Source organism: Malaya genurostris, chromosome 3, assembly GCF_030247185.1.
Source record: "Malaya genurostris strain Urasoe2022 chromosome 3, Malgen_1.1, whole genome shotgun sequence".
NCBI lineage: Eukaryota > Metazoa > Arthropoda > Insecta > Diptera > Culicidae > Malaya > Malaya genurostris.
Genome location: NC_080572.1, coordinates 69488688 through 69510421, shown reverse-complemented (window position 1 = coordinate 69510421; position 21734 = coordinate 69488688). Strand labels below are relative to the sequence as shown.

The window sequence follows — 21734 nt, the reverse complement described above, 5'->3', positions numbered from 1 at the left end:
TTGTGCAGTTGTTTATTCGTTTTTATCAGTTTGTTTTGAAATTCGTGGACTTTCAGCAGAACAACGTCGAAAAATTGTGTACAAATGGTACACAGAACGCGGATTGTCACTGAGATAGATAACAAAAATGGAAGGAGTTAGTGAAAAAGCCGTGCGAAATGCAATCAGGAAGTTCGGTGAGGATAACACCTTTGAGGTTAAACCGAAAACGGGTCGAAAAAAAGGTTCTGCTAACCCTCAGTTGGATAAACATATACTGAAGACGTTCGAGCAAAAGAAGGAGGTTTCAGTTCAGGATGTGGCCAAAAAAGTGGGCACTTCGAAGTCAAATGTTCTTCGTGCTAAAGAACGTTTAAATCTTCGAACCTATAAGAAGCAGAAACAACCAAAACGTATTCCGAAACAAGAAGCATCGATCAGGCCGAGGGTTCGAAAGCTGTACAATACGATTCTTGCTGGAAATTTGAACTACATAATCATGGACGACGACACCTACGTGAAACTCGATTACAAATCCTTGCCGGGACCACAATATTATACGGTGCGAGAAGGGCAAGTGTTAAACCAGTCCAAGACATCGATTGAAGTCGACAAATTTGGTAAGAAAGCTATGGTCTGTCAAGCAATTTGTAGCTGCGGTAAAATTTCGAAACCCTTCATCACCACTGCTTCAATGAACAGCGAAATATACATATATTTCGCGGCAGCCGAAACTAATCAACAGTTCGAAAAAGATTGGAAAAAAATGTCAAAACTTGTCGCCAAGAAGTCTGCCCGGAATTTAATGAGGAACGTTCGCAAGAAGGTGCGCCAGCTAGTCGACAATGGCGAAGTAACAAATGTTGAGAATAATATTCTGTTGTTGTAGTCTAATATTATCAGTATATCGATTAAAATTTGAATATCTAACACTTGTGAATTATTTACAGCGAAATCAAAGTGCGTCCATACTTTCTGGGACATTCTTTACATGTTACTCAGGGTCTTTCCCAGAAAGATTTTTCAAGTACCGAAGCCTACTATTTGCGACTCATTGCCATTTTGATTTTACTACCCACTGAAAATGAGCTAATGTAGCTGTAGGGACCAGTTTGGGAATCACTGCTTCGAACTATTTTAATTTGTAGGTCATCATAGTTCGAAGAAGTCAAATCAGGCGAATGAAATTGATGAGAAAGCAATTGGAACCTCAAATCGTTGCTTTTAGCAATTATAGCGATGCTTTGGTGTATTGTCTCAGATAAACTATTATTTTCGTCTCAAGTTATCGTTCCAATAATGCACGCTTATATTTGTTGTTGATAATAATAATTGACACTAAAAGTCCAACCGAATCTCCGTAGTGACCAATAACAGCTGCCGACATGAAAATTTCCGAAAGAATCCACCTTTTCTTGGTTCCATTTTTCATTTGTAGGAGTCGCTACCGGTTATTGAGTTTTGCGGTATTGTGTCAATAGCAGCCTGTACCGAATTCCATTGTCATCCTTAGAAAGGTTCAAGTAAGGTTACACTCGATGCGGTAGAGAGGATCTCTTGTGCATTTTCAATGCCATCGTGATCGGTTGTGTCTCGTACATAACCCAGTAATTTTTAAATATGCGAAGCTTTCTCAGAAATTCCAGAATCAATTTCGTAAATTTTAAACGCGTTTGAAAGTTTCTATTAAGATGTTTTAAAAGTTCACAATGCTCATGGCGACCGCTTTTTCTTTCTGATATGAGTCGCACTGTTTCTCTTTCCGCATTTTAATCCAATTGTGGTCGTTCACCGGGTTGGGGATGATTAGTACAATTATCACCTTTCACGCAGTTAACCTGAATAATTAATAATCGTAAAGTTTGAACCGAAATATCTTTTTCGCGTGAGAATTGTATGTGGATTAAACAGGGAAACAATGTGACCGAATAAAATGAAAAACAACACAACAAAATTATTCAATAAACAATATTTTCAGCTTTTATTTACACTTAGTATTAAAATATACTTCCAGTTCGAGCACAACATAAATATTGGTTTCCGAGGCAATAAAAACGAGCACTTGATACAATACTAATCAATAACACGCGATACAGTAATAGTTCATAATGGAAATAGTCGCTGGTGACTTCTGTCGAAAACAACCGAGTACATGTGAAAGCAAATAATTTAACACGACAATAAGTTAACAGGGCTTCAACTAAAAAGTAAAAATAAAATCGACACAAATTGAAATAAAAGTAAACAAAAAAAAAAGAAATGCAACACAAAACCATAGTTTTGCACCCAACAGCAGTAGGCTGCCCATATTTACACACGTGGCTTGGTGGCGGGTGGCGAAAATATGGCTTCGCAAAATTAACTACCTAACGCGATGGGTTTTATGTTCAATCGATACTTACAAACGAAACAATAACTTATCTAATGTAAAGGCTTACGACTATAATTTCTCCTAGCTATTTACACATTGTGACCGATTGGTATCGAAATGGTTAAACTCGTCCCGCTCGTAAGTAGACTCTAGACAATCCTTTCTCAAACCTAAGCATAATTTTGATTACATTTCTCACCAAACTCTCCTTTATTTGTACATAATTTAGCTATCTCAATTACAAACAGTGAAACCGGTAAATGGAACTCAGCTGTTTGATTTATTGCAATTTTCCGAAAATAGTCCAATCTGTACGAGGAGCGAATCTGAACCATTGAAAACTAATCGTCACAAAGAAGAGGACACCAGTTGGTTATCGGTGTCGTGGTCATGGCAGCGAATACACTACCAACACGACACAGCAATATGGCGCATGTACTAATGGTTTTAGGTAAAATAAGTTTTCGATGTAGGGATTTAGAATAAATGTGAACTTCAGGAATAAGAATTTATTTCGACTGGTGTCTTTCAGATCGAAGAAAAGTGTTTGAACTCAAACCTGAGTGGTAGAGTTTGAGTTGTACTAAAATAAAAGCGTAAGTTTCCGAATGTTTTGTGCCATGAGCAGTTCATGAAAGGAATTTAGTCTTATTTGTTTGGTAAGTATATCTACAGTATTGGTATAAAATAATTAAAATGGATTGTGAATGAAAAGGTATTTCATTTTTTTTTTTTGGAACTGGGGTGTAGTTTGCTGATATTATATGTACAGATGTTTAAATCTCTTAACCTTTCGATGGGTTTCTGTTTGACAGATATTTCACTAGAGAGTGCTTAGAAGCTGAATTTCTACTGTAATTGGCAAAGGTAAAAGTGCCGCTAGACTAGAACACCTTTACCTACCTCTTTGCTGAACGTCACTTGCGGTAGATTGAGTTTCCGCTTGGCGGTTTCAATCGAAATATTGGAGCAAGCAGTTGAGGATCGGGCGGGGACGATGGACGGCTTGAGTGAGGATTCCTCATCTTGTAGATGCTGCTGATGAAGCTGGACCTGAGCGTTGAATGGTGCAAAGTTGATCAAATTACTAGTGGAAGCCGCTACGACACTTCCCGGCCGAAGTCCATTGGTGGGTCGTTGAGGCCGACGGAAAATCTCCAATAGTAGAGTGTTGCCCTGTGTCCTGATCAAATTCAGTACATCCAGCTCGGGCATCGTAACAACGTTGTGCTTATCTACAAATACTACGTAATCTCCCGGCAGAATGCCTGCCTTTTCAGCTGATAATCCAGCTTCAACCTTTTCCACGCGTGGCGGATGAGTCCACACTATCGAAAATCCGAAGCCCTTGTCGGCCACACGAATCAATCGTTTGGTTATCGTAAATGGAGTACGACCGGGGTTTGGTTTATTCGAACTAATCGAGCTGCGTCGTGGAGTAGCGGGAACACCTCCGGATTCCAGCGGTGGATCCAGCTCCAGGAAGCGAAGAAACAAATTCTCGTCCGCATCCCGTTGGTGCAGAGCCTTCTTGCTTAAGCTAATGGGCTCCGGAGCACCGGAACCCACCGGTATCATACCACCAGCTGGTACCGTTGAGCCACCGTCCACAACGCTGACAATCTCGTCAACGCTGGACTGTGAGTACTCGCACATATCGGCTGGTATCGGCGGAGTAGGATTCGTCAAACACGACTGCGGTTGAAGCTTGTAATTGCCATTAATTTCCTGCGGAGATAGAAGAACAAAACAGGGCTGTTAGATTGAGGACCAGAACGGAAGCTTTCCGAAACAGTTTCCGGTTGCAAATGTTTTCATACTGACCTGTTGGATTGCATTTCTAAGTGGGAATGACATACATCCTAGGAATTCGCTGCGTCTGTTGAGAAAAAATAAACAAAAATATTAGATTTAGTAACAGGACGAACAAAAGGTTATTGGAGAACGAGAAAAGCATTTATAGAAGCACAAGCAACGTTCTACAATAAGAAGTTCCTCAAATAATTACAGGTTATGTTGAATGAGCATCTAATTCTTTGAACATATGTAGCAGTTCCAAAAATGGGTAGTAAGTCGTTGGATCCTTCGCATAATCTAGTTTGGATGAAACTTGACACACGTCTTCAGTATGGCAAACTGTTTGGGTTGCATGGACGGAGAGGTTAATTTGAATCAAGACTGATTTTTGAAAGCAAGGGATGTATTTATGCATGAAAGTCAAAGTATAATTCTTGGTATTACCAACCTTTTCTGGAATTTGACCTTTCTGTTTCAACAGACTTCGCAACTGATTCTTAGCGTACAGTAGGTACTGAGGTCTCAAATGGGTCCCAAAGATTAAAAGAGCACAAGACAGGGAAATGGGTACCACATGCATTGAACGAAGAGCTGCAAGAAATCCGTCGAACCATTTGCAAATCGCTACTAAAAAGGCACAAAAGAAAGCCATTTCCGTATCGATTTGTGACAGGTAATGAAATGTGTATCTATTTATGAATCCAAAGCGCAAAAAAATCAAGGGATATTTATCATCAGCAAACCCAAAAATCAAATTGATAAGTAGCCAATTGGTGGGATCAGCGGGGTGGTATATATTATAAGCTACTAAAGTGAGTTAATTAGTCATTACTCAACGCAACAAACAATAAATGATCGATTGGAACCGAGCAATTACATTCAAACGACTAAAATATGGCACCAGGCAGAGGAAAGCGATATTCCAGTTTGATAATGCTTCGTCTTATCTTTCGCAACCAGGGTGGAAGCAAACAAAGGATGGGAAGTGCTATCGTATGCGGCAAACTCACCAGCCGTAGCCCCTTCAGATTACCATTTATTTGCATTTGAGACACGCACTCCAGAAAAGTTTTTACATGGGTTGATTTTTTCTTCCAATTTCATTCACGATCCACATTGGTGCCGTATTAAAAGGCGAGGTATCCACATTGGTTACGAAAATGTAATTTTCGGCACTTTTCTACTGCCTTTTCTTCAACATCATTTTTATACAAATTACAGCTTCCGAGCTACAATGTTTTAAAAAAATCATACAAAAATACATTCACCCTTTTCAATAATCATCCTTCCGTCGAATTGGTCTCTCAATCCTGCAGTATTCTGAGTTATGTAATTACTAGAATGAGTTTGAGTATGGTTATATAACCGTGTAGACGGTCAGGACAGTGAAGGTCAAGTGTTTGATGTAAGATAAATACTTGAGAATAGAGAAATATCACACATTCGCCAAATTTCATCCGAAGCAGATTTTCTACTATAAAATTTCTGGAAATTCTTCACAATAAACAAATTTCCTCTCTGGATATTCTGTATTCGACATAAATTACGGAGCGTTAATTATCGAATTTGGAAAATCGTTTAGTACCACTAGATGAATTTCGTGTTGGAATCCTTGGAAGCGAACTTTACTAAATGATCACCAAATCGTTTATTTGAACAAAAAAAAACTTAACAACAGATCTAGGCTGCAGTATTCTTCAAATGCTGTGAATTTTAAGACTCTAGCGACTTTTTGTTCGCACACTAATATTACAATAACCACATGCTTTTTGCATCAAGGATACCAAGTCAAATTTTTAAGTCGTTTTAAAAAAGTTTGTGCAATCAAACTGCTTCAGTGGTACTTTAAAAAAATGAAGATTTTAGCGAGCAAGTGCTCGAAAGATACGTAAATTCGAAAAATGTCATATACTGAGCGTATACTGAGCGTATTTGTATGGTACTGCGCGAAACGGACTGTGCGAATAATTTCCTCGAATTTAATCAAGTATAAAGTTCGCAATAATTAAAGTCATTTTCATTGATTCAAAGTAGGCGACAATGGCGAAAAACAAATGTCACTCTCAGCTCCGCTTGCAAAATTTGAGATCGAAATTCTTGTCCAGTCAGCGATAAAAGCGAAATAGTAGTTTCAATATTTTATTCTCTCTTTCATTTACCCTTTTCCGTCATTTTCAGTTTCCAATATGAATCGTATACTGTGCAGTATCGATATTCAACCGAAGTCTCGAGAATCGATAATGACAGAAAACAATGATCCAGCAATAACTTTAATAAGATATCCAGCTCTCACATTTCCCGAACAAATCATTGGCAACATTATTTTTTGCGAGCATGGCGCCCTCAGGCGAGCCCGCATCGAATCTAGTACATAGAACAAGGAGAGAGAAATCGATAGTCCCACGACGAAAGGGCCTAACTGCAAATGAGAGCCTCTCTTTGTTTACTTTCTCTTTTGATTATTACGGAGCCATTATTGCAATTTCTCTAAAGTTTTCAATATAAATCGAAACCTTGTAGTTGTACATTGAAAGTTTATCGAAGAGTAAAGCGTCAAATATAAAATCAGTTCGGTAAATCGTGAAAGAAAAAGTAAACACAGAGAAACTGTCATTTTCAGTTAGGCCCTTTTGTCGTGGGACGATCGAAATGTCAAATTCGTGCGCGCCAAAATAGCAGCACTGCGCACCCATACAATTGACATGATATGCTGAATCTGGAATTTGATTCGAGCTCCACGAATTCCGAATTAAATTCCAACCGAGTTGACTGGGGGGTTTTTAGGTTTTAGTTCTAGAATTCAAAACTTTGATTCAGAATTTTTTGGACTCTCAGTATAGCCAAAATTCACAGATATTCAGTATACTGAAAAAAGAATGAAAACTGAAATTTGGCTGAATTTTCGTGCAAATTATATTTTGGTTTCGTCTTGTCGTAGGAAACCTAGTGACGTATAAATCGATACACTCCTTTGTTGTCGTGAAAGACAAAAATGCTTCCTCTCTTTTCGTTTGTTTCGAATGCGATCATATACGAATGAGGCAGTAAAAATAACGTAGATAAGACAGTTGGATTGTATTCTTTCGTGATGTGACAAATTTAAGCATTGATTTTGCCAAATCTTAAAGAATGCGCATTCGTCAATAATTGTAATAATTTGATTGCATTTCGATGGCATTACTCTATAAGTAGGGTAGCAGAAAAAATACTTTGTGTGGTTTTGACGGGTTTACACCGAGTGAGAAACAACTGCGGCTATACATTCCCTCTCAGCAGGCCGTTCAATTTTGTTGGTTTTTGAGCGCTTGTTGAACGACATATTGCACGAAATATTCGTTCAATTTGCTGGAACGGTTTGTTGTTGTTTTTTCTCTTTAAAAAATAGTGTGAAAATAAGTGTTACCTTTACATAGAAAGAAAATTTTTTGTTATTCTACGTGAAGTAGAAGTATTGTGCAGGTATGTGTTGTTAGTTTAAATAAATAAGTGGAAAAAACTTCAGAAAAACTGCAGTAAAACTAGTCCAACGGGACTCCAACTCCTCATGTTAAAAATGGCTCAACAATGGACCTCTGTCTGCCGGGTTTGTTGAACGAAAAAAATGGCATTCGGTTCAACGGTCTGTTTCAAAATCGGCAAACGAAGGTCCCGTGTTGGCCTCCCGTTGAACGATTGATTGGACTTTCATTGGACCAATGATCAAACGTATTGGACCAATGAAGGACCACCGTTGAACGTTTTTTTTTTCTAAGTGGGTTGGAACAACACAAGAAGTCATTCTAAGGCACGCTGAGAAAAAAAGTGGCGTAAATTTACGTCATCTGAGTATGATTACGACAAATTCACGGTACACTAATTCTAACACATAAATCAATTCTGGTCAAAAGACAGATGCAAATTGTTCGCCTGCAGAAGTACACACGGTACGAGTTAGGGTAATTTCAATGGAAGAAATATTAAAAAGTTGTTTAGTAATTAATTTACCAATATCAAAAGTCAATTGCGCAGGCTATGAAGAATGAAACGTGTCAATTTTTACATTTTATACCTAATCAGTTGGTAACCCGAAAATACCATGTCACTCACTGCATCAAACCCGTCGTCCGAGCACGAGAAAGACAAACAAGTGTCATGAATTTTTCTCTTCAATACTAGTTGAAATAAACAACTTTAGAGAACTATAATTTTGAGTTATTTGTGGTTATTTCGTACGACTGAAAAATTTATCACAAATTTCTGATCATAATTCCGATAGTATGGAGAAAAACATATGTAGTTGGATTGAGTATGACAAGAGTAGTAATTCACGATTAAATTCTACCCACTCTTGTATAGGGTAAATTTTGAAAAGTCGCCCCATAGTAAAGTAAGTCGTAGTCGAGACGAAATAAGGAACAGGAATGAAACTTTATATTCAATTTTCCTCTCGCGAAAATGCACATGACAAAAAAGGAAAATTCACAAAATACCACACAAAAAACATAATCCGTAAACAAAATGTCTAAACGATTAACCCATGGATCTCCTAGAATGTACGGTTACGTGACCCTCATTACAATAACATTTTCCAACAGTTGACATTCGAAGGCCTTAGGTATTTTCTCTGATCGGAGACAATATCAATGAACGTGCATTATCACGACCGACAATCGAAACAACAATAACCTCCTCCTCTTTCATTCTAGGAATTGACACTCATAAACATCAAATATTACCACGACCAATGGTACACAAACACATACACCAGCCCACCCACACACCAACGTACGACACCGATGGCACTCACTTTCGGTCGCTGCTGATGCTGTTGTCGTTGCTGCCAACCTTGCCATCGCCTTTGGTGCTAAAGTTGTTTTCATCGCCACCAGCAACAGGACTAGCCGTGCGTCATCCTATGCTGTCAGCACTACCATCTACGCTGTCGATGCTACTGTTGCCATTGACATTACCGTGCCCGCCTGGTTCAGTAGGCTGTGAGCCACGTCCGAAGGTTTCCGCAAGTTCAACACTGTGCACAAACTGCTGACAGATGTGGAAACCATCCTGCCGCTGAACCGTCTCCAACTTCAACCGATGGCCGGCAGATTTTTCAGCGCGACATTTATCAAAATTTACCTTCTTGTTGTCACGTGTCCCCGGCGTCCCACGCAGAATCCCCGCAACTGTCTGCAGTACGAACGACATTTGCGTCTACTGTTGCTGTGATGGCAAAGTTGTTCTAACCAGGGAGTGGTGTGCTGTATGGGAAGCAATACTACGCACTACGAAGCACTAGGGCTACTGTGCTGAATATGGAATGACATGCGTATGTAACTGAATGTGATTGATTATAAACTAGTGTGTTGAAGTAGTCAAATTTCGATTACCCAAGAGACGTGTTGTATCACTCGTTCGAACCTAATAAATCGATAGCATTTTAATTGGAAATGGATTCCGGCCGGACGCCGTTCATGTCCAATCTGACAAGCGATAACTACAAGCATTTGGCAGTCAGCCAGTCGCTATGTCGTCCATTGCTTCAGTAGAATGCGTCTAGGAACGGAAAGTTCACCGTTGTTTAATAATTAAACCTCATCACGAATATTGACATATTCTGGATCACATGGGTGAAATTCCCTATCAACATTCATAATTAACATTCCTTTCGACGGATAGCAAGTGTCCACTACGGGCTGCAACAACATTGGCTTGCGTGTTGCCGTTGGATGAGGGCATTTCCATTCAAAATGAAATGGATTTTTTTCTTTGCTTTCTTGCATGCCAAGGATATTGCATTTATAATAAGATATAGCAAGAAGCATAGGATTTGTTGGTACATTATCGTCGTGTCAATATCGATTAATTTTAAAAAAATAAGTAGTTCAATTAGAAAGAGTTTAATTTTTCATGAGATAATTTGATATCCGCAGACAAACTGTATCGCTACGCACAACTGTAAAACGGCAACATTTGTTCTAATAACAGAATAAAAACGGTCAAGGTTTCATGGTAACGTATTTCCGATGCCAGGTGGGAATATCATTGACCTTTCCGTCATTTCCATTGCCGATAGCTCTAATAAGTCGGGCGCTCACACAACGATATTGAACGGCACTCCGAGTTCTAAAGCAGAAAGTAAATCCGCCCATAGGAATGGGGAAGGTAACCTGATTTCATAAATACTCTAGTAACAGCTAGTTAGGTAGCACAACCTGCCGAATAGTTGGGTGCTGGAAATGAATAATGCAACCATAAAAAAGTACACCATCCAAAAGTTTTTGCAGAAGAATGACGATCAAATCTAGCCGGTGAAAGAGAACAAGAAACATGGGACAGGACGGTTTGGTGCAGTGCTGGTAAATTGGCAAAACGAGTAAGGTGTAGCCATTACTTATTGCACAATGTACGGCCCAAACCAAGAAACGAACTGAAAAAATAATGAGTTCACCGGAATAAAAAAAACATCTATTTCGTAGAGTTATGTCGGTTGTCACTTGTGAATTTCAGGGCGGTACGGTGACCTATCGGAAAACTACGATATAACCGAGCTTCCTGTGAAAAAATTGGCATGATTTATTCTTAACTTTCGTTATGACGTAGAGTCATCATCAATTTTTCATTATTACGCAATGAGAAACAGATTGCATAAAAAAGCAAACTCCTGACTACCAGAGCTGATAACTGTCACTATCAATTAGCAACATTGAATGATAAAGATTGGATATGTTATGTCACTGGACAGCTGTCAACCAGATTCTACAAATCTTAAATAAATATTGAAATATATTCATTTACTCCAAAAAACATCAAGTCCGATGACTTTTTGCAATGAATAATGAATTTTATCGTTTTTTTTTACTTCAACAGGCAATAGGAGAATGAGAGAGAAAATTAAAAAACGTCGCCTGTCTTTGACTGAGTATACTTGTACTTGGTCACAGAACTATCGAGTGTCTCAGTATCGACAGTCACTTTCACAGTACAGATTACAGTTGACGATCATTTTGGTCAGTCCGCCAAGGTCATTCGACCTGACTGACATATCGCAACTATGCTCAGAACCACTCTAAATATCTCAAGAAACCGGATCTCAGAAGCACCCTGTTGATTTACAGCCAAGAGCCTTCTTTTTTCCCAACTATCTTTCTCACGATAGACCCATTTTAGATCTGGTTATTTGGAACTGGTTCCCAGTATATGTCGTTTGTTTAGTAAGGCTTTTCTGGTCGGGAACTTTGGTTATTGTTTTTGTGCAATGTCCAATACTCAGCCACCTTCAGTAACTGCAAAACTTCATTCAATTCAATTGATATCGAATGTGTGCACACATTGACGAGCACTCTACTGCAGTAAACTTCACATTCTAACACACACCCTTCGCTATCGCAGCTCAGTTTAACCACCGTCAGTTTATCTCTGGAAGTAACAAAATATCTCTTACAATTAAATGAGAGACTGGCCTTCAAGTGAAGTTCATGTAAACATTCGAATTGGTTATTACCAATTCGAATGTTTGCATGAACTTCACTTGTCGCTGTTCTTTTGCAATGGTTCAGAATCTGTCAATTTTTATGGCTGCGTCTTGTTGTTTACACTCTTCTCTAACCACTTGTGCAGTTGTTTATTCGTTTTCATTAGTTTGTTTCAAAATGCGTGGACTTTCAGCAGAACAACGTAGAAAAATTGTGTACAAATAGTGCACAGAACGCGGACTGTCACTGAGAAAGATAGCAAAAGCGGAAGGAGTAAGTGAAAAACCCCGTTCAAATGCAATCAGAAAGTTCGGTGAGGATAACACCTTTGAGGATAAACCGAAAACGGGTCGAAAAAAAGGTCCTGCTAACCCTCAGTTGGATAAACGTATACTGAAGGCGTGGGCACTTCGAAGTCAAATGTTCTTCGTGCTAAAGAACGTTTGAATCTTCGAACCTATAAGAAGCAGAAACAACCAAAACGTATTCCGAAACAAGAAGCATCGATCAGGCCGGGGGTTCGAAAGCTGTACAATACGATTCTTGCTGGAGATTTGAACTGCATAATCATGGACGATGAAACCTACGTGAAACTCAATTACAAATCCTTGCCGGGACCACAATATTATACGGTGCGAGAAAAGCAAGTGTTGAACCAGTCCGAGATATCGATTGAAGTCGAAAAATTTGAAAGAAAGCTATGGTCTGGCAAGCCATTTATAGCTGCGGTAAGATTTCGAAACCCTTTATCACCACTGCTTCAATGAACAGCGAAATATACATCAAGGAATGTTTACAAAAACGACTTCTACCCATGATTCGAAGCCACAAGGATCCTGTTGTCCTCTGGCCAGATCTTGCTTCTTGCCACTACTCGAAATCAACGGTAGAATAGAATACTACCAAAAATATCACTTTCGTCCCAAAAGACATGAATCCACCAAATTGCCACAACTTCAACCAATTGAGGAATTTTGGGCATTAACGAAGGCACATCTTAGGAAACATGTCTCGGCCGCCGAAACTAATCAACAGTTGGAAAAAGATGGGAAAAAAGTGTCAAATATTGTCGCCAAGAAGTCTGTACGGAATTTAATGAGGAACGTTCGCAAGAAGGTGCGCCAGCTAGTCTATAATGGCTAAGTAGCAAATGTTGAGAATAATATTCTGTTGTTGTAGTCTAATATTACCAGTATATCGAAAAAAATTGAATATCTAACACTTGTGAATTATTTACAGCGAAATCAAAGTGCGTCCATACTTTCTGGGACAGTCTTTAGAAGACGCGAATGACAGTTGGCAGCTTTAAACAGAATAATCCAACCTTGAGTTCTGCGACAAGGAGTCTGTGCAAAACTTGATGAAAGAAGTCACTCAGAAAGTTCGGTAATATACCTACTGTAACTTTAGTGTGAAATAAGTAGTAAGAGAGTAGTTAGTTAGCTTTCGACCCAAATGAGGGAGTGAAGTAAAATTGGGTAAAATTTCTGAAGACGTCTGAATTAAAAGTAAGCTGAAACGTAAACTACAATGGAGTTTTATCACCGGAAACCATCAACCTAAAGCAGTAAGCATTACGAAACCGTTACCAAAGCTAGAAACATTTCTTGTAATTCGGTACTGTTTCAAAATTGGTAATTTTCAGAAATCACAACCCATGTAAAGTTCACGATAAGCGAAAAACACTATTACATATACTCTGAATACTATACTGTCCCAAAATAACATCAGGAAGGAAGAAAACGTGTCCATTCTTCTGATAAAAGGATCGATGAAGCTCAAAAAATAGTTTCCATCAAAATATGCCTTCTTTAATTCGACCTTCATGTGAAGACTTATTGTTTTCGCTTCAGCTTTCAGTTAGAGTTTGATTATTTAGCCTTCAATTGTTGGTCTTTAGAATGATTTGTCCGATTTAATTAACAAAAATAAGTACCGAGTGTGAATAAAAGATCTGGTGAATGTGAAATGTGGAACTTTGATGTAATTTGACGCACTATCAAAAGTAGATTTATAATGTTCTTCATTGATATAAATCGAAACTACGATTTTCTTATGTCGTTTTCGATTGAAAACGTGGAAACTGATCCAGGGTAGGTTCCTCAAACAAACACTTTTCACGAAACTGTGTTGGGTTCGCTCAGGGTATGCGTAAAACCCAATATAAGAATCAGGTTCGAAACCGGTTCGAATTTCAGTTCAATAACGTCGAAACTAGCTTCAAACAAACGGTTTGAAAACTAGCTTCAAAAAACGGTTTGACATTTAGAGTGGAAGCTAGGTTAGGTTTGGCATCAAGCGAAAACGACATTTAAAACATTGAAAATTACTCATGATGTGCATCTCTGTGATTTTTAGGTAATTAGCGTATTCTAAATTGTCCTGGGTTGGCGGTTCAATGCAAAGGGCGCTGGTCTTACAAACCAGTTGTCGTATGTTCGAGCCCCGACCTGGAAGGATTCGTAGTGTCAGTAGGATCGTAGCACTAGCCATGCAATGGTTCTGTGCCCTCTGAATCGGCTGTGAAGTCTGTTGAAACAGAAGGTCAAATCCCATTACAGGAATGTAATACCAAGGCTTTGCTTTACATAAACCAGACTAACAAGTGATGACCTCAATATTTAGGTAAATGTAAGATTGTCATGACAACTTTGGCAATGCTTGCTTGCTTTTTTACGATCAAGTCAAAGATAGAGTATATAACGATCATCAGTTGCTAACCACAGAAAGAGTTTTCGGTTATTTACCCAAAATTTGGGTGGTAGCCAAACCTTTTTTCCTACCTTATTTTGGATAGCTTATAGAAGAGCTCAACAATGCTCCCTAAAAAATGGTAAACTCGATTTTCAGTGTATGATATCAATTGACATTTAAACCTAATGTCGGTTTTACTTGATGCCAAACTCAACCCAGTTTCCTCTCTAACTGCTGGCAAACCGTTCCTTCGTTCGTTTCAACGTAATTGAACTGAAACTCGAGTCAGTTTCGAACCTGATTCCTATATCGAATTTTATTTATACCCCGCTGTTCAAGGCCAACCCAACACAGTTGCGTGAAAAGCGTTTGATTGAGGCATCTACCCTGGATCAGTTTCAGTTATCTCAAGCGATAAGGACATTAATTTTCTGTCTTGTTTAATGCCAAATTCAGTTATATTGGCAGTTAAATTTATGATATCACACAGTTTTACATCTTTTAGCTTGTAAATTCTTGATCGTTTGTGATGTGCATCTATCGAGACGATAATTTGCCTTTTTTTCATTTTATGTGCTCTCTTATGTCGTTTTCGGTTGATGCCAAACTCAACCTAGTTTTCACCTTAATTACCGTTTGTTTGAAACCAGTTTCGAACCTAGTTTCAACGTAATTGAACTGAAAATCGAGTCAGTTTCGAACCTGATTTCTATATCGAGGTTGCTCCCACCTCCGTTGTTAACTGCGAATCAGACCCTGTCAGCTTGGAGCGGAACCAATCTTCAGTTCAGCAACGTCATCGCCCGGCATCACATTCAACATATCATGTCAATTATATGGGTGCCACAGTGCTGCTATTTTGGCGCGCACGAGTTTGACATTTCTCTCCCCTACTTCTATATAAGAGATTCGATGCGGACTCACCTGAGGGCGCCATGTTCGCAAAAAAGGACGTTGCCAAAGATTTGTTCGGGAAATGCAAGAGCTGGATATCTTGTTTATATGATGTCTTTGTGCGAACCCAACTCAGTTTCGTGGAAAGTGTTTATTTGATGACACTACCCTGGGTCAGTTACAGTTTTCTCAAGCGAAAACGATATTAGAAAGAATCAAAACTACACGTGACGTAAATCCAAGCATGTCGTATTTTCTTAGGTAATGACATGTCATTACATCAATTATCCAATAAAATTGAGCTTTACTACAGTTTCGATGTCAATTTCAGATAAATCAGATGTGATGTCGGTGGCATGATTCATTTTACGTGCTTTTCGTTGTAAATTTGCGATTGATCGCATCTTTTATGGGCATCTATCGAGACGTAAATTTACATGATTTCTCTATGTGTTTAACCACCACAAATTCCAAGGAACGAACAGAACTTTCTTCTTCCACACGATGTTGAGCGATAGAGTCCCTAATTGATGATGATAATACTCTTCAATTCCATTTCTATTATCGAAGAATTCATTAACATAACATATTGAGGAAAGAATTTAAGTTTCGCTATTTGTTATAAAAAATCGAAAATTTTCAGAACATGTCCTTATAAATATTTGTCCCGAATTGGCGGTTCAATGCATAGGGCACTGGTCTTACAAGCCAGCTGCGCTATGTTCGAGCCCCGACCTGGAAGGATTCGTAGTGTCAGTAGGATCGTAGTACTAGCCATGCAATGAACCTGTACGCTAAGAATCGGCTGCGAAGTCTGTTGAAACAGAAGGTCAAATTCCTCTACAGGAATGTAATACCAAGGCTTTGCTTTTGCCTATATTTCTCCGATCTACAATCCAAATTTCTCCAAGGTTCGAAAAGTGATACTATTTCCATACGACGCGCATTCCTTTCAGGCACCAAAACACGTGCACATACCCAAGCAGTGGTTGTAATAGTGATCGAAAATTGACAACTTCACTATATCCGGCGGAGCGTATCGGACGTGGTCCCAAACAGAACCGGGACCAAACGTGCTAAACTATCGGGAAATGGAAAAATAAATTACGTTTTTCCGTCGACTAGACGCCAGAGTTATCCACCAGTAATCCGCTGCTATTCATTGACGATTTTCACCGCCGGTCACTGTAATCCTCTGGAGATCAATTATTCACAACCGTGGCGCAGTGGCAAACCGCAGCACACTTGGGACCGTTGGATTTCACACCTCTTCACACTAATGATTGATGGGAACTAGAGAAATTAGCTGGCATCAGATTGATTAGACACTCAACCCACCCACACACTATTTCCCTGCACTGCCAGAATCTTCTGCTATCGTTACAAACTATTCCGAATATCTTGTCGTTAACGCGGTCGTCGTCGTCGTCTTCGTCCTGGTTGTTATTGCTTCTTCGCTTTTCCAGGACCACTCGACACTCTCCTTCACACCCACAACTAGCAGCTTTTCCTTTCGTTTCCCCGGATTCGGTTATATAAAGTCAACCAGAACACAGAACACTAGTAGTGCACACAACAAAAAAAACCAATCCTTCGGTGATTGATTTTTCACGTTTATCCGTTTACCCACAAGGCAGAGAATTCATCGAATATTCACACGAACAAAAAAACAAACGGCCGCCGCAAAATATCCCTTCAAACACTGCACTTTGAGGCACCTGCAGTACTACCGTGGCACGAAATATTCAAACGAGAAAATTTTCGTAGCTCGAGTACTAACTCCGTTTCAAAATGGCTGAATTGAATGAAGACATACACACACACACACGCACGCACCACTGGACAGAAAAAGACCCCAGCCACTGCTCGTTAGGCTGTTTTCTAGGCTTATGATTCTAAATTTCTTGACACACTACACTAAAACAACTACCTATGCACTAACTAACTAGGAAATTGCTAAAATGTTCTACTAATTGGACACTTTTCCGGACACAAAAAGGAAGAAAATTTTGTCTTCTGTTACTTTGGACAAGGATTCGAAAGGCGAAAAACGGGACCTTCCGCGAGCAGAACTGCGACACGATTGAGAAGAAAATCTGTTTCGGGAGGAACTCAAATGCTAGCCCAGCTAAAGACATGCGCACTTGGTGCATCAGGATTTCGGGTGCCGTTCGTCGAAGGAACTCAATCCAACCGAGCGAGCACGTTGTCCGACTGTTTATCACGAGATTGTTGCTTGTGCTTGACAATGTTTACGTTTCGAGGGGTCCAATGATGTACAGCGTATTGTACTTACTTGCACTCTCTGTCCCGGTGCCACACTGCCAGTTGGATCCGACGGACGTCTTCTTCTTGGTCTGCTTCTGAAGTTGATCCTAGATCGAAAACAAATCGATGATCGAAAACAGGTTTGTTGGAATTTCGATGAACTGCCGTCCGTTGAAAGCCATGATCGGTTAGCGGATTTGTTGGGTTCGTCACAGCAACCTTGACGTAGGCGTTTATCGTGTTCCCGTTCGATCGTTGTAGATCTTTACAGCGAATGACTAAAATGAAAACAAAAAATCGCATTAAAACACCAATCACTTCTGGTTCCTACAGACTAAAACCCAAATGACGACGTCATACCATCCACCACTCACCGTGAACGTTTAGTTTGTTATCGGGCTCCACCAGAAGGTTCAGCTCCAGCGAGCCTTTAACGATCGTCGTAACACGGGAGCAGCGTGATGTAGTTGAAGAAGCAACGGATCGTCGCTTTTCGAGTGAATCCTCGCTCGGAGTGGGCGAGAAGGCCAAACACTTGCGAGTTTTCTCGAATGAAATCGTTTCCATACCGGTGGGAGTGGAAGTACCCTGTAGGTCGATCGACTGAATGCTGGGTGTCATTTCATCGATGGTACTAAGTGCGGCAGTGGACTTTGGATTGAGGCCATCCGCTCCATCCGGGTGGACTGCGGTTCCCGTAGGGGTTTGCATCTGAGCCAGCTGTTCAATTTTCGATTGATTGTAGCTGATGATTTTGGGTGTCTCCGGACTAGGGATTCCGGTTCGGCATGGTCTCTTTTCCGATGGTTCCTTATCCAAAGCGTCCAGTTTGTTTTTCCGCCGGACTGCTTTCTGGCGTCTCAAATTGCATGCATCAAGCGGACTTGCCAGCACGAAGCGAGAAAGTGATTGCCTCAAGGATTTGGCATTGCCTTTAGCAGACTCGGGAGTCTTAACCTCGCGCTCGTTGATGTGCGTGGTTTCTTCCAATATAATGGTGGTTTCTGCCTGTTCGATCAATTTGGGAGGAAGATGATCGATTAGGGTGTCCTTGTACAAATCGGATGCCGGATCATCAGCGGGAGTGTACGTTGGGGAGGGCACTTTGGCTTGTTTCGATTTCACGCTGGAACTTCGCTTCGGAACTTTATCCTTCTTCGCACTCTCTAGAATTGCATCGATCATCTTATCTAACGTAATATCACCCATTTCGGACGAGTTCAGCGATGGTTCCTCGTCGTGATAGATTTGGTTATTGTTATTGTTGTTGTTGTTATTGTTATTGTTTGCAAGGCGCTTGAAGCTGATTTTGCTGAACCGCAGTTCGGACAAACGGGATGATAAGGGAGTCAATGTGGGTTCTGTTTTCCCCGAAACGGGGGCCGGTGTAGCGAAAGGTTTGGCACGTTTCGCAGCTGGCGGTTGCTCTTCATGGAAGTACCGTCCGGGATTTTCGAAATAGGAATCTGCTAGACCTAGGCCTCGGATGGCGAGGAAGGGCACATTTTTCACCCCACACGGCGAGTACTCGATATCGAACGTAGGAAGTGTACTTGCATATTGCATCGCGTTTTCTTTTTTGGCTGTCGAAGTGACTGCAGTCGGGAATGAAGGATGAGCTCGTTTCCGACTCTGCGGAGTTGATGATAATCGACGAGGTGTCGTACTGGGGGTAATATTGCTAACATCTCGTAGTGCCATCGAGTATGGCGAGACCGAAGATTTGCTTCCTGATAAATGATGGGGCGTCGAGGTGACACATTGGTTCTCCTTATCTACGTGAACATGGCGGAGCATGGTTGACCCGAGGGACCGTCGGGCCCGAATCTTGCTAGCGGTGGAAATTCCATCACTGGGAACAATTCTGTCATTCAATGCTCCCAGTGATCGACGAGCGTGTCCCGTGGGATCATTGTGACGTTGCTGGTGTCGTTGAATTGCGGCTGCTGTTCCTCCTTCCGGGCGCTTCGTAACGGTCCACTTCAACATCTTGATTATACTGTAATGACAAAAAATAAAAGTGCCATTAGTGCTTTTGAACCTGGGTGTGGGACGACACAACGGAGCGAGGAAAAAACTAAGACTAATTAAAAACGAACTTCGAAAAGTTCTACCGACATCATCCGGTCGGTTTGGGTTTCGTTCATTTCTTGGATCAAGATAACCCCGACGAGTGCGACAAATGAAGTCGATGCTCATTTCATAATTTTGTGCGAGTGCACTTTTGCGTGAAACGTGGTGTTTCAGGAGCGGAAGGATTTCCTTCCTGTTGCTGACCGTTCGTTTCTCAGTGTGTAAAAAATGTATTTCTCCCACGGTATTGCGATGTGTGGGGAGGAAGAATAACAGCGTATATCAACAAAACGTGATCTACATCCATAATTCTTCTCATTGGATTCAAGAGAGGCACTCTCTCCGGGGAGGGTTGAGAAAAAGAACTTGAAGACAAAAGCGATGAACAGGTCAGGGCAGGGTTGCCACATTTAAATCTTCATTTTTCAGAAGAAAAATCTATAAATCTGTATTGGGAGCTGAAAAACCTGTATTGAAAATCTGTATATAGAAAGTGATAAGAAGTCGAAGCACAACGGAATGAAAAGTCTTTAGAACCGAAATTTTAAGAAACCAAAACTTTTCTTAGTCTGAATTTTATGATGTTGTAGTTAAAAAAACGCTGGAAGTTGTATTTGCGTTTGAGCCTCTCGAAATAATGATTTGACGAAAAACTTCTAAAATCCAATCTGAAAGTGAGAACTTAGTCTGATTATTTTCACTTTCGTTTATTAGGTATATTGCAATTGGCAATCTTTCTTCTTTACTACCTTACGTTATGGCCGAGGCCATCATCTTTCCATCTTATCAGAAGCAATTTTTGAAAGCATACGCAATTACGCTACACTAGTTGTAACTAAAAGTAAGCATAAACAAATCTTTATTAGCTGATATAACATCTGTGTTTACTGTTCTTAACATACTCTTTTATACAAGTTTTATCCTCTTTTTAGAATTAACACACAATCAGGATAATGTTTTCACTTTGAAAAAAAAAACCAATACCATTATTTCATACATTTTAACACGATCATTATACAGTTTTTAATCCGCGCTAGCAAAAATCTGTACAAATCTGCATTTTTTGCCAAAAATCTGTAATCTGCATATACAGAATCTTGGTCACAAATTTATCTGAAAAATTTGTAAAATGCGGATTAATCTGTATATGTGGCAACCCTGGGTCAGGGTCGAATGGTAGAAGATGGAAGTCGAATAGCCACAATGTGCGGAAAGGCTGATAACGATGATACGCTGGAATAAAATATTCTTAGTCACAAGGTTGGTTCCGTACTTGCTAGCACCAACGAGAACGAATGTGCCGGTGAGATATTTCACTAGCCACACTAGCCAGACTGGAGACCGGTGGTATATCGTGAAATTTGCATGCGCCTTTTGCGGGTTGTTTTGCGGTTTAGGTATTGTTGTTAGCTGCCGCCACAGCCTGGAACGGTGCTTGCGGTGAGAAGTGTGATTAGAGAGCGGCACACTTGGGCTCGTGCCTTTTCTTATTGTGACGGCATAAAGTGGGCGTCGTGAAGTGGACGTTATTGACTTTGAAGAAGAGTACGTTCAAATACGAGCACCTGGTTTGGTTTTTTGACAGGTCGAGCAGTTTATAAACTGCTTCCAGCAGTCAACAACATAAGTTGTTGATATGTGCCGGCCTGTAATTGAGGTAGTTTGTCAGCTGTTGAAGCATGCACCGTATGCTGAGTAGTAGTTCACGCCAGACTTCGATTCGCTCGTTCTGAGCATGCTAGTAACAATGGCACACACACCGGGCAGCACCGTATCCTGGCTTTCCCATGTTTTTCACGTTTTTTTCTGCACTCGGCCAGGGGAGTCGGAGGTTGTTACATTATATTCAAATAACTGCCAGCATGACGTGCTGGAGTGCGTTGCATGTAAATTTCTTTGTCCCCATGCATCACGAACGGAACGGAAATGTGAGGTTAAGTGTCGAATGCTTGAGAGGTTAAGTGTCGACGAACGAACGTCAATATTAAGCGCGCTTTGAAAATGTAAACAAACCGATGGAGGCAGTAGTTCACGCCAGGTGGCTTCTCGGCAGGCGGCAAACAAAACAAAAAATCCAGATTAAGACTCATCGATGTTAATTGATTGACTTTCACGCCTGGTTTGGCAGTTAGTTAAAGATCAACTTCACTTGTTTCTTTGCCTCGGTTCCTTCGATGCCAAATAAACATCGATGACTGGCAGTTTAC

The 21734-nt window shown here is 40.3% G+C and overlaps 1 protein-coding gene across 8 annotated transcripts in view; it reads right to left on the bottom strand.

Annotated features, from left to right (window-relative positions):
- Positions 1–21734, bottom strand: part of LOC131437791 (uncharacterized) — a 123788-nt gene that overhangs the window by 71492 nt on the left and 30562 nt on the right. For all 8 annotated transcript variants that reach the window (XM_058607373.1, XM_058607370.1, XM_058607371.1 and 5 more), the window contains exons 2-5: positions 17829–19453; positions 17483–17732; positions 4175–4229; positions 3254–4078 (exon numbers count right to left, since the gene is read on the bottom strand). In XM_058607373.1, coding sequence (XP_058463356.1) covers positions 3254–4078; positions 4175–4229; positions 17483–17732; positions 17829–19443 — 2745 coding nt within the window. In that variant the 5' untranslated portion in view covers positions 19444–19453. The remainder of the gene's footprint in view (positions 1–3253; positions 4079–4174; positions 4230–17482; positions 17733–17828; positions 19454–21734) is intronic.